Genomic DNA, 12,285 nt, shown 5'->3' with positions numbered 1-12,285 from the left:
TTATCTAATTTAATCCAGTTATTTAACAATTAAATTTAAGACTAATAATGGTATTTTTCATTCCACTCCTATCAAAAGATCATTCCAAACCCTTACAGGGCCCAGAGCAACTTTCTAGTTTCCAGACTGGGTCTACACATAAGAGATCTTTGCTTTTGTCCAAGAAATCTATTTTCCCCCTCATACAGTATTCACTCCAGAGACCTTATCAGCCCATCCTAGCTGTCCCTCTATGGATCTGCTCCAGTTTGAATGCATCATTCCTAAGCATAAGAAACTGAGTTTAGTCAGTATTTCAGATGAGGCCTTACCAGTTCCCCATATAAGAACATTAATACATTCTCACCTCTGTCAGGAATCTTCCTCCTTCTAAACACCATCCTGAGATAGGTCTCAAGGAACTTCCTCCAGTTAGAAGAGTGATGGTTAGCACTATGTGCTAATGGGCTGATCATTATCAGATGTGCTAAATTATCAATATCAATTAGCAGCCAGTAGTGAAAATGCTACTCAGTTTATGACATGAAAACATCTACCACATGGAATTGGTATAGCCTGTAAAAATAATGGTACATTTTTGACTGAAATTCAAGACTGTGTATTTTCAATTTTTGAAACCTTCACATGATTCTAAGAGAAAATATCATCTCCTTAGCAGTACAGTTACAGAACTTTGGTCCTGATTTAGCAAAGCATTTTTACATTTATGCAACTTCAGACTGGAAGCATTCCCATGTCAAGACATAGTGGGTGTCTTTACAAAACTAAAATCAACCTTAACTCTTTGCTGAACTTAATGGGTTAATACTTCAATGCGAAACTTACAAAGGACCCTCTTTTGCATTTAACCACCTCGGTCTCCTCTGAACGTTTATAGCTTTAAAATGCAAAAAGCAAGTATTTCGCGTATCTGTTCTCCCGTTGAATAGACATATTAAGCTGCAAGAGCTAAGCATGCGTCCTGAGCTTCCAGCATTAAGGTAGAGCTCTACCCAGCGCCTTCACACGTTTACAGATGAGAAGTCTTCTTTTCCGCTGTTCTCCCGATGCCTTCCAAGTGCAAATTACTAACAAGAGTATCACGTGTGACCATATGCTAAATTAAGTTCGCCCAGGAGATTTCATTCATCGGTTCCCCAGAAACTGACGATTAAGCCTACACACTTGCAAGGAGATGCCATTAAATTCAAAACCACAGAGTTCATAAAAAAAAAAAAAAGCCGGAAAAAAAGAAGAATCAACATAATCATAAAACCATTTTCCTTACCAAACAATAGCAAAGGCGGAGGCTTTAAGGTCACGCCCGACCTGTTAATTTCACATTAAAGGTGCTAAACACCCGGTGCTGCTCCGCAACAACCTGTACTACAGTCCGTCTCCAAACATACCTTCTGTTAATTTGTGACACTGCATATTTTACTGCTCAAGAACTAAGAAAGCCAGCGCTGTAGAAGCTATTTACTCTGCCTTCCAGGTGCTTCATCACTGTTAAATAAGAACAGATACGAGCTGCTATGCAAAAACTTTACAACTGAGCGGGAGGCTGCCCCATGGGTCACGCTGATCCCTCTGAGCGCTGGCGGGAGCAGCGCCCCAGCACAGACCCCGAGAGCCGCTCGGGCCGGGCTCGCACCTTGCCAGGGGGCTCCGGGGAGGCGGCGCCGCGGCCCCGCCGTCCTTGCTCGCCGCAGGCAGGGCAGAGGCGCTGCGCGGCGGCTTCACCTGCACGGGAGTGCGGGCAGCCCGTCCCTGGACGGGTCCCACCGCCCCTCTGCCCACCCCGGCCCCCTCCCACAGGCAGGGCGCACCGAAGGGCGGCTTCAGCCTGGCTAACCCGGCGGCGGGACCCGCGCAAACTTTGCGGCGGCGCGGCACAGCCTCACCTTGATGATGCTGCTCCTCCGCGGGGTGGCCTTGGCCGCCTCCAGCAGGCAGGCGTCGGGGTCGGGCGCTGCCGCTGGCCCCAGGCTGCCGCCGGGGAAGCGCTCCGCGGTACCCACGGCCGAAACGCCGCTCCGGCGCTCCCGCCTCTTGCCCCCGGCGTCCAGGGATGCCGGCTCGGGCTCCCCTTCGGCACGGTAAGCGGCGTCGGGAGGAGCACGGCCCGCCGCCGGCTGCTCTCTGCCGCCAGCAGCCTCTGCCATCGCCCCGCCGAGCGGTGTCAACTTCTCCGGGGTGCTGAGAGGGCGGGGGAGTCACACGGACGGAGGAACGGACGGCGTCCCGCGGCGCTCCTCTCACGGCACGGCGGCGGCAGCGCCAACTTTCCCCGGAGGAGCCATGTCGGTCCCCGGGGCGAAGGGTGCCCGCGGGGAACTCCGCGGAGCCAGAGGAGCGGGGTGGGGGATGCGCACAGCGCGCAGGAAGTGCGGCCACAGCCCCGCGCTGTTGTGACAGGAGCCGGGCTTATGTTGACGGACGGCGAGCTCGGCCAATCGGCGGCGCGGCCGCCCCCCGGCGGCGCAGCGGCAGCCAATGGCCCTGAGGAGGGGCGTGCCCGCGGGACGCCTGGACGGGCGGTCGGGGCGGTGCGCGGGGGGCGGCCGGGGCGCTGGAGGAGGACTCGTAACACCTGGTCGCCCCCGCCACGACCTTGACGAAGAGGCCCTGTGGAGGACCGGGCTGCCTGTCGGGAGCGTTCGTGCGCCGGGGCGGCCGCAGGAATGCTTCCCCGCGAGTGTTTTAGGCAGGTTTGGGCTGCCTCTGTGCCGGGGTAAAAGCAGCGTGTGGAAGGGGTGATTTAGGTTAAATACCCTGCAGTGGTAGCACCGAGAGGAGGCACCGTGATAGGAACGGGGATGCTGCCAGCGCCGGTTGTGGGGGCTGCGGCTGTAAGGGGCACCTTGAGGCTGCTGACGGCAGGCCGGCAGAGTGGATGCGAGCCGTAAGAGACCGCTCACAAAAGACATCGAAGACTCACGTTGGGCTTCCTCCGCCTCTTAAAAACGAGCCAAAAGCGAAGCAGGTTGTGCGGGGCTGCTCCGCTCGCTCCGCTCGCTCCGCTCTCAGCCGCCGGCCCGGGGCGGTCCCGCTCCTGCCCTGCCCCTCACAGCCCCGGGCCGGCGGCTGGCAGGGCCGACAGCGCCCCCTGGCGGCCGCAGCTCCGCTCGGTGCCCGTGCGGGGATCCAGCGGGAGCCTCAGGGGAAGGGTTCGTGCCGGCGTGGTGCTGCTGTCCCTTGTAATTCTTCAGGGCGTATTTAGTTATAATGAGATTATCCACGTGGACACCTCAGGAAAGGTGGGGTGGAGTGCAGCAAGGGTGAAAGCCCAGGAAAGAAGTGAGAAAAGATTATACAGTGAGATGGAAAATAGAACGGGTAGAGCTGGGCGAGCTGGTAGTCGCCGGGGATGTAGGACTATTCAAAATTACAGTTATCAGCTTTAAAATTAGTCAGGCTCTTCGGGAATATTAATTTCTCCCTGTTTTCTAAAGTAATTCCCTAATGAACGTGTTTGGCACCTATTGACAGTCACGGATTAAGGAAGAGAATAAAAGAAAACCTCCTTAGCTTAACCAGTCATTAGCTACTAGCAAATGCCTGGCTACAGGGCATAATTGCTACTTAAAGGATGCGAAATTTTTATATATATATAAATTTCACATAAAATATATAAATTTAGAATTCCATGTTTAAAAAGGTCTACAACATCTGTGTAGGGTATTGAGGCACTTATCATATTCAACACCAAGAAATGTTGAGGGACAGATCTAAATACTACTGAACTTTTTTCATTAGATTCCTTCTAAATTTTATGTTAAAAAGGTAAAAATACATGTTTACCACAGTTATTTTGCTTTGTTTCAGAGAAAAAAAAGTCACAAAATAAGTAACCCTTAAAGAAGATTGAAAATATTCACATTGAAGAAACATTTATGGAGAGAACAGACTCTAAGGGAATGAAGGATTTAACCTCAGCCTGCATTGTACAAGACAGAGAATATCATACCAAGTCACTGCAACAAAGAGGAGGGGAAACACCCCAAACCAATTAAAAAAAACTTATTATGTATCCACAGACTGACCTAAGAAGACTAATTTAAAGACAACAGAGAAGGTAATTACCGTGAAGTGTTTTAATAGAAGCAATTATTGCTTCACACAGAAATATGTTGCAGATCTTTCCTGTATGTTGTGAAATCATACTAAGTTTAATCATTGGTTTAATTATTTGGGAACAACACAGTGCTGTCATAGTTCAAGTCTGCATCTACCAAAAGCTCTTCAGTGTCTTGCACAGACAGATGTGTATAACTTAGTAAAGAACTTGATCCTTCCTAGCCTACGTTTTACACATTTAAGATGAGATTTATTGTCAAACCAATTGTCTTCCGACATCAAAGGTTTAAAACCTTTTAATTCTCCCCTTACATCACAGCCTTTGACACCTGAAGTCTTCAACTGGAAAAGGCCTACAGGGAATCTACAGATTTTAAGTTTCATGAAAATCAAACCTACAGGGAACACTGGACAAATTGTATTTTTTATCTGTTTGTCCATCCACAAGATGCACAGGTTTTAGAATTATGTATGGTACAGCTAAGTGAGAATTTAGTTAAATTCTTCTGTAGAAAAGAATAAAAGGTTGTCTGTTTTTCTGACTGCATCTCTAGATGCTTCTGAGGCATCTGCATTTATCTGCTTTTCTTTGTAGATAACCATGAATTATGAAGGAAAAGAGCAATTGGTTTTGATACTTCTTGATGTCTAATAAAAAAGAGAGCTGACAAAAAGAAGGTTTACAGTAAAAGTGCTTGCACAGAAAGTTTAAAGAAAGCAAGATTGGTTGGTGATAAGCGTATATAATAGGTTCTGTGTTCAGTTTCATGCATTCCCCTGTGCAAAGACACTGCTGTGTTGTCCATACCTACTTCAGATAGGAACAGATTTTTGAGAAGAGTCAAGGAGTTCAACTAAGAAAGGTAAGGTAGTTAAAAATATCTATGTGTTTGTCTGAACATAAGTCAGCAAGTGCCTGCAATATCTATTTTAATGTGGATTTTTTTTTACACTCATTTTGCTCCATCTCCATCCTTAAGGCACACAATTGTTCCTCAGTGGGCGTAGTTTGTATCATAAACTGGCTGAAAATACAGTTGTCTTGGAGCTGTGCTCAAGCACAGCTTACATAAGCCAGTACTTGTACCTAGACATTGCATTTTGAGAATGCCTTAAAATTAAGGGTTCTGCTGGGAGCCAAAAGTGGTTCTCCTGTACCAATTGAACAGGGCTGATGAAGTGTGAAAACTGACAGATTTTCCTATGTGATGAACATCTAATTCACAAGGCAGGGAAAAGAATGGGAAAAATGTTTGATTTCTTCACAAATGCATTCACACTGACAGCAAATCATAACCAATTTTAGCATTGATGAGACATAGGCAAAGCTACTGATGAGAAAATGTTTTTCTAGATAGTTCTTAAAGAAGTGATTTTTTAAAGCCTTAGCAGTTATTGTCTCCGCTGTTACATCATGAACATGATATTATAAAACAATAAAAAAAGAATGATATAATTTATTTATACAAATATGTACTTGTTGCTAAGTTTCACTCACATTTTGGCAAAGCAACCCCAAGTCATATTTGGCCTTTAAAGCTATAATTAAGCTTTTAGGCTGGGTAAAAAATGCAATGTAAAAAAATGCAACTGCAAAATGCAGTGTAAAGCAAATGTAGTTAAATCTTCATTTTAAAACATATTGCATATGTTTTCAATTTTTATATTTTAAATATATTTACACACACACATTGATTCAATGCTTCCTTTTTTTTTTTTTTTTTGGTTAATTCTTGTTTTGTCTTGCTTCCTAGATCTTTGAAAAAGCTTCACTGTACTTACACATCACACTGTATCTTCTAGGTAGTATAAATCTTGTGTCTTCTCTAACTTAACAGGAGAGGCTTTTGTGATATGCCTCTATCTTAATTATGTTCTTATTCCAGATGAAGTCACTGATGAATTCTTTTCAGTCTGCTGATACTTTCAGGCAAATCTAGTGTTTTTAATAATTAAAATGCTGTTGTTATAGAAGATTCCTGCCAATTATTAGCTCTGAGGAATAATGCTTTATTTTAGGAGTATTGTTTTCCCCAAAGATATACCAATTAAGTGTGAGAAATTATAAAATCAGGGCATCAGATTAGATCATATTTGATCCTATTTTACAGCCTCTGCTTACTATATAGACACAGGCCCAAGCCTGAGTGGAGCCTAGATTAGGTAAAGCCTGGAATGAAAAGGGAGGTAAAATCTGAGATAGATTCTGTCAACAGTCATAGCAGATAGCAACACTTGAACCAAATTTTGTAGACAGGAAAGGGTAGATTCTTGGTAAAAAAGCAATTCTTCCACCAAATTTGGCACCAGGTATAAAGAAGAAAGTGACATTAGAAATTTTTAAGGGAAAACGGCAAAATGTCTTATTTAGTTTTGTAATTAACTAACCATTTTTTTTCCAATCTGATTTTCAAGGGTGGATGTTTGCCAAGAATTAAGTTCACTTATATGAGGATTCATGTCATAAGTCACACCCATCTTCAGATTTTTGGCCACAGTGATTGAAGTTTGAGAAGATAATGAGTAACTGAAAAAAAGGTTTTTAATGGACAGCTTGAGATAGTCCCAGAAGTCATGCTACAATCTAGGTAAAAAAGAGTTTATTCATTTGTGCAAACAGTGAAGCTTTCTCAAGCTGCCCATGTTTAGTTTTTGCCTAGTTTTTAGAGAGGGAAGAGAAGGCATGTTATATACATTATAGCAAAAATTTTCTTGAGGATTTGAAGGAGTCTTAAAGATGAATTCTTATTCAAGCCTAATGATAATAATGACTCTTGTTTAAGGTAGGTGTAATTCCACTTAATGAGAACATTTACCAATGACTGTTTTTCACAGAGTTCTTTTTAACTCCTGATCATTGCTTTTAGTATTTCTTCAGCTGTGACACATACATAGAAATTTAATTGTAGTTGTTGCTAACTTTTAGGCTATGTGAACCTGTTAACTACTGTGAAGAGTAGGATCCAATAGATGTATGATCAATTTCCTCCATTCTTTGGTAATTACTTAAGAGTAGGTTCAAGTGTACTGTGCACCTTGCTAGCTCAATGGATATATTCAGTGCTAGAAATGTGCATGGCACCCACACACTTATCTGCAATTTTTTGGGATTATTTGGCTTATCATGAACTGCACAGTTGCTGGGGAAGCAGCATTAGCTTTAAATGATACCTATTAGCCAGGAATTCATCCTACTAAGGATGGAAAGTATTCTGGTAATATTCTAGTTCAAAAGCTACCCTTACAGTTTCTGATCTTACTACCTCAGAAAGAAATTGCTACCAACATCAGAAGGAGTAATGTAAAGAGTTTTGAGAAAATCTGCTCAATATACTGAGAATGGAATTAAGACTATTCTTCTGTCTGTTAATCATACAACCTTCCCCCTGACTTGTTCTCTCTGAAAGATATTTTGCATTGCCTAACTAGTTTTGGACATAAGTTAATTGTGAGTATCCTGGACCATTGAGGTGCTATGCAATAGCCTAACCGCCAGGAGAAAAGAATTCATTTAAATTCTTTCTGCCGGGTCCTGACAAGGATGTGAGGGAAAGTATCAAATAACCCAATAGCAGTGGGTCTGTGTGGGGAGAGCATTGGTGATGAGAGCCTGAAATCAATTCTGTTGGCACTTCTGGTGGTGGTACAGGTCCAGTCTCAAGGACAGAAGATCTGCACATTGGAGAAGAGAACTACAGCTCATGGTTTCAACTGAGAGGTCAGTTTGCACTCAGAAACTACTCCATGATGTGAACCAAGTTGCTAAATTAGGATAATCCAGAGATTTGCTTCAAAACTGTCCCTTGATCCAAGCAAAAATGCTAAACCAGATGCACCAGATGAATCAAGTAAGTGTTAAAAGTACATTGCTGTCTTTAGATCACCTGTGCCTGACTGGCCTCAAGGAAAGAGCTATACCCACACATGCCTCATGTCAAAGAAAGCTGGTTTCCTGTGAAAAAAGTCAAGACAGTATTTCCCAGCAATATTTCTGACAGCTTCTACACTGATTTAAAGTGGTAGTATGTGCAAACAGAGAAAAGACACCCTGTAAAGTCTTCCTTTTTAAACTGAAGCTAAAATTATATGCAGGCTGGTCTAGTCCTTGATACCACTTCCAAACACAGGGTTACATGAATTTGAAAACTGCTAAAAACATTTGATGTTTAGTTCTTTTTCATATGTGTAAAGTTGGCCCCTCTCTCTCATTCATTAGGAAAAGTCACCTCAAAAAAAAAATCTGATTAGTATCACAATGTAATCCTCAAAATAACTTAAATTCCTCTGGTATTAATTGAACAGGATTTTAAGATGATTAAAAATATTTTCCCTCAGGGATGAAGTGTACTTAATCTTCTATTGCAAGATCTCATGTTCCTTAATGTCAGGTTAGAAGGATGTGGAAAAAAAAACTAATGACTAATCTAAGTAAGCTTATTTTCCTGAAATTTGCCACTGTGGGAGTATAACATGCATAAATTGGAAGAATTGTTGATCACTGTTTATCTGTGTCTTTGCTGAGTGGGGTTCAATCAGATTTTGGTTAAAATCTATATGCTATCCTAACTCCCACTGTACTTTACATCAGGATTAGCATAACTGAAGCATTCTGCAAACACAAGGCCAGGAGTGTTTTTCTCCCAAATACACAGATTTACAGACTAATCACTAACAAAATGTGTTGGGCAAACTTAGAGTCACCTGTTTCCTTTGTGGTTTGGAAGAATCCTCTCATTCTAACCACTTACCCTCTTTTCATCTCAGCCTAGAGGTACAATCAGACTTGGTAGCAAGATTTGGGAGATTCAGGTGTATTAACTCTTCAGGCTATGCAGATGCCAAAAGGCAACAGAGCTTTTCTCATAGATACTTTGCATGTTTGATGGTCAAAGATGCCAAGAAATGGTTTTATGAGCAGATATTAAACACAATGAGCCTCAGTGAGCCATACTTGAACATAGCACTTTTGAAAGGTTTGTGATTTGGAGGACAATAGGAAAAAACTAAGGAAGAATGGAAGAATGATGTATCTTGTTTTATAAATCCCAAGGTCCATTGTGTGGGCCAAAACTTACACTGGATTATTTCCTATGAGCCACTACAAATAAAACAAAATTAATTTAAATTATCTATTTGTCCAAACACTTAAACCCCCTTGAACTAATGAAAAGCAAAAGGTAAACATTTCAGAGCTCACAGATGCCCTGAGCCTGTATTCTACCAAATATAGGAAAGGGAGTGAATTGAAAATTGAGCAAAATAATACAGAAACAAAGCATAAAAATCCTGTAATCACTCACACAGATAAGTGATCTCATAAAGCTAGATTCTAACTGAAACAATATGGAAAAACCTCTTCAAATTCAGTGCTAAGTAGGAAAATATTAGCAATCCATTTTAAAAATCAATGCTTTCAGTTCTTCCTATGTATCTACTAATTGTTTTTTGAATAAGGGGGACAGAGACAAGAGGAGATGAGCAGGAATGTTGTTAGGGCAACCAGAAACAAAGTAGGAGCTAGAGATAAAGGTTAGAGAGAATGGTGGAAACTGGGAGGGAGTGAGAAGTCACAGCTCATAGAGGAGAGAGATGTGCCCAACCCAAGAAAGGGAATGTTGTGGGAAAAGGGCCTGCAATATGGAAATATCATATAAGAGAGATACACCCATTTGAATAAATGAAAAACTTACCAGAAATGAGTAACTTCTGCATTTTCCACATAGCACTGACCATAACTTGTACACAGAAGAACTTCTTAGGTGACCACCATCAGTGCTAACTGCCTCGAGAGATCTTCTCCAAGTCCTTGAATACCTAAGAGCTCTTGGGTTTCTCAGTTTGAGCTCAGGGTGTAGAGAATCCAGTCACAAGCTTGTAAGAGAAATCAGTGTGTACATCTTCATAAGATACATATTTTTATTTTTTTCTTTTAATACAATTGTGTATGCAACAGAGACAGAAGCCAATCTTCTAGCAACATCCTAAGAAACATTGTTATGAACTTCAGAGCAGGAAGTAAGTAATCTTTCATCAGGTACACCTTCTGACAAGGATATATTAATGCTCAAATTTCCATGAAAGGATCTTAAAAGGCTAGTGGGAAAACTAGAGTTGTTATCCACAGATAAAAATAATAGTAGCAAAAATGGTAGCACATCTTTTCAAGGTCAGTGAAATAGCAATTTCTTGTAAGGCCCATGTATTACTCATAAAATATACTTGTCTTTTTCTGCCTGGAGAATTGTTTTCCTCCTCCCAATTAATTTTTTTCTCCCTATTTTTCTCTCTTGCTTTTTCTTTGGTTTATTTTTCCTCTTTTAAATCTCCTTCTCTGATGCTAAAAGAAGGACAAAAGGTGAAAACCTACAGGAACCAGCATAGTGAGACTCTTGTCTTTTACTGCCTTTTAATTTGTAGGAGAGAGCAGCAGGGGAGATAATTTTGTGCTGTATATATTGCTGACATGTGGAATCAGGAAAAACAGTTGCACTCCTGACTTCCTTTGAGAGTGGCTCCCTCAGCCTGGAAACAATTCCCTTAATGAAGCAGCCATGCAGCACCAGGGTAGCCCAGCAGCCTTTGTTGTGATATTCAAATCTTGTATGCATGGCAGTATTTTATACCAGCTCTACTCCTAATCTTGTTATATTTATAGGTGTGTTGAATTTTCTGATTTTAAAGCATCACAGTAAAAAACAGCTCAGTCTTTCTCATTTATTTGCAAAAGTCCCATTTTTGTCACAACTGTCTTATTTTAAATGTAAATGTCCCAGATTTGGGTTTTTTAACTAAAGGATGAGGTATACTGTAGAAGATACAACAATTAAAACTGTAAAATACACTTTCATGTCTCTAAATGTTTGTTTATTCTTTCAGCTGTTCTCACTTTAAATTCTCCAAATCAAGATATGAAGCACATGAAAGGCTTGGGCTATTCTGCCTTTCACATCATTAAAATGTAGTGCTGTTCTCAGGATAAGCTTTATTGCTGTTTGATAAATATTCATAAAATGAATGCAATTCAGCAGAGTTCTATAATCTCACAAAATAAGTGCTTTTAAAAAAATCCTATCAGCTCCGCTAAAATTACCTTTACTTTTATAATTTTCTTGGCTAAGAGAACCCAAAAAACAATAGTAAGAGTTAAGCATTATATTGTTGCATATTGCACACACAGAATTATTAGAAACTTTTCTAGGATTGTGTGTTTTTATTCTGTGTGATAAGAGTAATGTTGTAGAAACTGATAGGTGTTGAAGCAACGCCAAAAAAATTAAGGAGCAGCATTGAGTCCCATAGGGACTGCAAGTCTGCTGTGCCTCAGGGAGTCTTACATGATGTGAAGGGCTGTTTGGTTTAGGTGGGATGGGTATAATTTGCATAAAGCAAAATACAAATATTTGAATTCAACTGAAATATAAGATTGACATTATCAAGATGCTCTTCCTTGAAGTCTTTGTTTTAAAGCACTGAGAAAACATAAACCACGAGAGTAACTGTTGTCATTATATTACAAAGGTTCTCTTGTCATTATATTACAAGGGTTCCACGTTTGCTAGAGTTTCATACCTCCTTGATGTTTCTCGTAGGTAGCTCTTCTAAGCACTGACTCTTCCTTGTCCTCACAGCAGCCAACTGACTCCAGTTCCCCTCAACCAACCAATCCACTCTTTTATAACACTCTTCTTATTGGCTACAGCTGTGGCCTGTTAACAGCAGGCCTGCTCCTAATCTTTAATAATTGGCTCAGCAGCAACTCTTTGGGGAGTAAGATAACATTCTATGTTGCCTTTGTTTACTTACATTCTCTCCCCCTACAAGTGACTAATGATAGTAGTGAGCCTGACATTGAGTCTCGGGGTGACTTAGCCTGTGCATGTTTGATCACTTTGAAAAACAGTTTTTCCTCTGGTGCGGTTCTTTCAGCATACACTTGTCTGAATATCAGCTCCTGCTGTCATCAGATCAAGGATTTTTGTCAGGCTGCACCTTTGTACCTGTATTGATTATGAGTTTGGCATTTGAATGACTCTTTTTTTTCAGACCTGTTTAATACCAGAGATATTCTAAGGGCAAAATGTATTTGCAGACAGGATGAAATAATGGAACAGGAGAGCAGGTTGTAGTGCTGTTCAGTAAATGACCACAGAAGTACACTTGACACAAGTATTACTATTGGTGCTTCTCCTCCAGTTCAGTAAGAGCAGAAAAAAGAATATTTTGAGT

At 41.4% G+C, this 12,285-nt stretch overlaps 1 protein-coding gene across 1 annotated transcript in view; it reads right to left on the bottom strand.

Moving 5' to 3' along the window:
• PLCL1 (phospholipase C like 1 (inactive)) overlaps nt 1-2,255 on the bottom strand; it is a 179,568-nt gene extending 177,313 nt beyond the window's left edge. The window contains exon 1 of the mRNA XM_058809274.1: nt 1,884-2,255. Coding sequence (XP_058665257.1) covers nt 1,884-2,144 — 261 coding nt within the window. The 5' untranslated portion in view covers nt 2,145-2,255. The remainder of the gene's footprint in view (nt 1-1,883) is intronic.
• Between the last annotated feature and the right edge of the window lie 10,030 nt (nt 2,256-12,285).

This window comes from Ammospiza caudacuta, chromosome 8, assembly GCF_027887145.1.
Source record: "Ammospiza caudacuta isolate bAmmCau1 chromosome 8, bAmmCau1.pri, whole genome shotgun sequence".
Taxonomy (NCBI): domain Eukaryota; kingdom Metazoa; phylum Chordata; class Aves; order Passeriformes; family Passerellidae; genus Ammospiza; species Ammospiza caudacuta.
The sequence above is the reverse complement of the archived record's forward strand: the minus strand, read 5'-3'. Positions and strand labels throughout refer to the sequence as shown.